This window comes from Frankliniella occidentalis, unplaced genomic scaffold (assembly GCF_000697945.3).
Source record: "Frankliniella occidentalis isolate FOCC.00 unplaced genomic scaffold, Focc_3.1 Scaffold220, whole genome shotgun sequence".
NCBI lineage: Eukaryota > Metazoa > Arthropoda > Insecta > Thysanoptera > Thripidae > Frankliniella > Frankliniella occidentalis.
Window position 1 is genome coordinate 184871 of NW_026267346.1, and position 3604 is coordinate 188474.

Here is a 3604-nt window from a genome sequence, read left to right on the forward strand (position 1 = left end):
CTTATTTTCCCTAGAGTTGTTCATAACTTTTCCCCAGCAATAAGCCTTATTTTCCCTAGAGTTGTTCATAACTTTTCCCCAGCTCTCCCATGTTTGTGTGCCTAACCGAACTGTGTAATTCACTGTATTCTGCACCTACTAATTGAACATATAAATATAAGGTTTAAAACTAATAAGAACGGTGTTTATGGTAATTGTATTTATTCACATACTTTCTCATAACATAGTACAAAAGAGAACATTGACTTAAAGCATACAAACTGCAAGGCACCTCTCATATTGCAAAAAATATTATAGGGCATGGCGTAATGAGACAGCTAGTGTTTGACAAGCCAGGGTATGAAGCAGAACTGGCAAATGTCTGGGCAAATTTTCTAAAAGCACATTAACTATCTCATATGATTTATAAACTATATATGCATGGCGATGCGTATCATACACATCCCAAACCAACTTGTTTAACCCTAGACAAACTTTGTTTTTACTATTGACAAAAATAGCTTCAATGATACCAAATACTGGATTTCCCTGGGAGTCAAGGGACAGCAAAACACAAGTTCCAATGCGGTAGCAAACACCATTCACATTAACAAACTTAACTCTAGCACATTTTAAAAATCCATCAATATCTGACAAAGCACCACAAACAACTTCATATTTCGAACTCATGGAAAATCTCTGCGAGAAGCCTCTTTGACAAAGAACCCTGAAGGCAAAGTTTAATTCGACTTTAAGAGCAATGGACAATGTCAGGTTGACTCGGGAAAAGCATACATTAGAATAACGTTTCAGAAATCTGTGCTTTGACTCAAACCTCATACTCCAAAAATGAATGGGAGGACCGCATAATTTGATTATTCGAGAATAGTGTAAGAGATGATGATGCTTAGGCTTGAGTGTCTCCCCAAACAACTTTACATACAGTAAATGGTGCTGAACAATTAAGTAATCTAGATGAAGAATATTCTCACTTGTAAATGAAGTTGACAGAAGAAACAATACAATGTCATACAACATAGATAACAATTTCCAATGGTCATCATCACTGGGGATTAGATGACCAATCATAATTGGCAAGTGCTGAACAAAAACTAGCATTTCATTTGCTGACATTCTAATCTTCATGTTACTCTTAGTGAAATCTTCACGTGATATTACAGGAGGCTTATTACTTACATTACCATAGTCATGACTTAACATTATGGATTGAAGTCTCTCAATAGATAAGTATTTTTTTTCAAATATAAACGCTTCAAAAATTCCAACTAAATTGTATTTACAAATACCTTCTAAGATATCGTGCATCCAGTCACAAACATAATTTTCAGTCACATGAAAATTATTGATTTTATGAAAAACACACTCTTCTTTTATTCCAGTCAACTTCACGTTGTCTAAAGCCAAGTCAGATGCATAATTGTCAGGAGTTCGAAGCAATTCTGCTTTCTCAACACACAGGGACGGGCTTTCATCATTAGTGACTTTACAAATAAAACAAGGAAATGCTGCGTTAAAACTCTCCACAAAACCTAAGATACTGTGAAGTCCTGCATTATCTCCTAGAATTAAACCTAGATCAAAATATATAGTAAACATACCTTCATCTGTATCACAAGTTAAGCCGTTAGTACGGAGATCGTTCATTTCATCAATTACTTTGTTAAATATCACAGCATTGTTAGAAGCTTGAAGAAATTGGTTATCAGCCTTCCGATCTGAAGCATGAAATAAAAGTACTAAGAAGTGATTTTCTAGCATAGATTGGAACTCTGGGGGAATGCCAGGACATTTAACATACGAAGCACCAAGCTTATGAATATTACAATGTGTGCCAAGGCCGTTTCCCATTTCCACTTCATCAAAATGAAAAAATAGGGGAAGCACAAATTTTCCAACAAAGTCTTCAGAGCACTTTTTCTGCCAGTACTCCCCTTGAATAAAATTACTTATAACACCCATCACCATTTCATGCTGCAGTGAATTCACATACTTTTGAACTGCTGGTAAAACACCAGGTAGCTCTAAAAACCTTTTTAAAGTGAGTTTCATACTAATAAACTGCCCAGTCAAAACTTCCCTCCCATTTCGCCCACAAACAAAACTTTCAGGGTAATGAAAAACTCCTTTCTTAGAAAGACTAACAAAACGGGAATGTTCTGTTTCAAGACCTTCAAAAGGCTTAGAAAGAGCTGAGAACACTTTTGTCACCTTACTCTGAACTTCATTAGATACATCACAATCTTTGAGCAAATTCAATACAAGTTTAGAAGCTGCTGATATATTCTCAGATATTATATCAGAAGTTTTGTCTATAATGTTTTGAACAACAGATCGTGATAAGTCAACATTAGCATAAAATTCAGCTATAAACTTCAATGAATTTTCATGAATGAAATCAACTTCCGGATTAGTTGAGTCAGAAGAGTCAGGTAATTCCTTTTCAGAGTCATAAATATCAACAAAGCTATTAACAGCATCACTACGATCATGACTGTACTCTATGAAAGAGTCATCAGGCGCACAATGCACATCAGTATCTGTAGAGTCAGAACTACAGGCTTGCTCCACCACAGCTACAAAGTTACATCCAGATTTTAAATGACGACGGAGGCAATCAAAATTATTCAAACTCCTTGGACAACCAGCTTGACCGCACCTGATCGAGGATTTCAATAACTTAGGGTGTTGCGATTTGACATGATAATGAAGACCATTCAGGCTTTCAAAAGAAACATGACATCTGGGGCATGAATACATGGCTACAAATTATGAAAAGAATCAGAAAGCAGAAAGTACACGCCAAAACCAAAATGGTGGCAGAAAGCTGACCTTACTTCTTGTTGAAGTGCTTCAGAATTGGTACAAGCTGTGGTGAAATAATCTTCTTGTCATTATCAGAAAACACTTTGTAAATAGCTTGCTGCACAACTAGCCAAACCAGCTTGCTCTCTGCTGGATAGGCAGCGTCCAACACCTGACTTGCTTTAAATGTAAAGTCTATGGCAGCAAAAGGAGTGTCCACTTGATAAATGTCATTTGCTTGAAGAACAACATAACACTTTTGCACGTTGCGAACGTTGGGGCCAACAATAGCAGCAAATGGTTGAAACCTAACCGGTGTCTTGAAAGATGCTAGTTTGACAGCTTTATCATGAAGGAAGGTTTTAAATTCCTCCTCTGAATGGTAATGTCCAAGGAATCCCAACTGGATTTCAGATTTGGTAGGAGTCCAGTGGTTTGGCTTTCGACCCTTAACAACAACAGGGGTCGGGAATATCTTTGATAGATGCAACAATAAATGGTGGCAGACGTTAACTGCAAAAGAAACAAAACAGATAATTAGATATCAAAAAACATTTAAAAATGAAAATCATTATAAAAAGATTTGATGTAATTACCTCCTTTCTCTTTCTGAAACAAAGCTTTAAGTTCTTCTAACTCTCCTGATGGCATAAGCTTAGGAGTGAGTTTCGCAATCAATCTCTGAGCAAACACAGGCCAATGTTGAGAAAAATTGTTTTCCGTTCCAGAGAGGTTCTTGTTTTGAAGATAATCCTGTAACAACTGTAAACCAGATTTTCTTAATAACATTTCTATAAAATTA

The 3604-nt window shown here is 36.2% G+C and overlaps 2 protein-coding genes across 2 annotated transcripts; both read right to left on the bottom strand.

Moving 5' to 3' along the window:
- Window positions 1-175: 175 nt before the first annotated feature.
- On the bottom strand, window positions 176-2757 carry LOC127750607 (uncharacterized). Its single transcript, XM_052272716.1, has one exon. The coding sequence runs from the start codon at window positions 2755-2757 to the stop codon at window positions 292-294; it is 2466 nt and encodes an 821-aa protein (XP_052128676.1). The 3' UTR covers window positions 176-291.
- Window positions 2758-2830: 73 nt separating this feature from the next.
- On the bottom strand, window positions 2831-3598 carry LOC127750608 (uncharacterized). Its single transcript, XM_052272717.1, has 2 exons — window positions 3399-3598; window positions 2831-3315 (listed from the first exon to the last, which is right to left on the bottom strand). Exons 1-2 carry the CDS (start codon window positions 3589-3591, stop codon window positions 2831-2833), a joined length of 678 nt encoding a protein of 225 aa, XP_052128677.1. The 5' UTR covers window positions 3592-3598.
- Window positions 3599-3604: the final 6 nt, after the last annotated feature.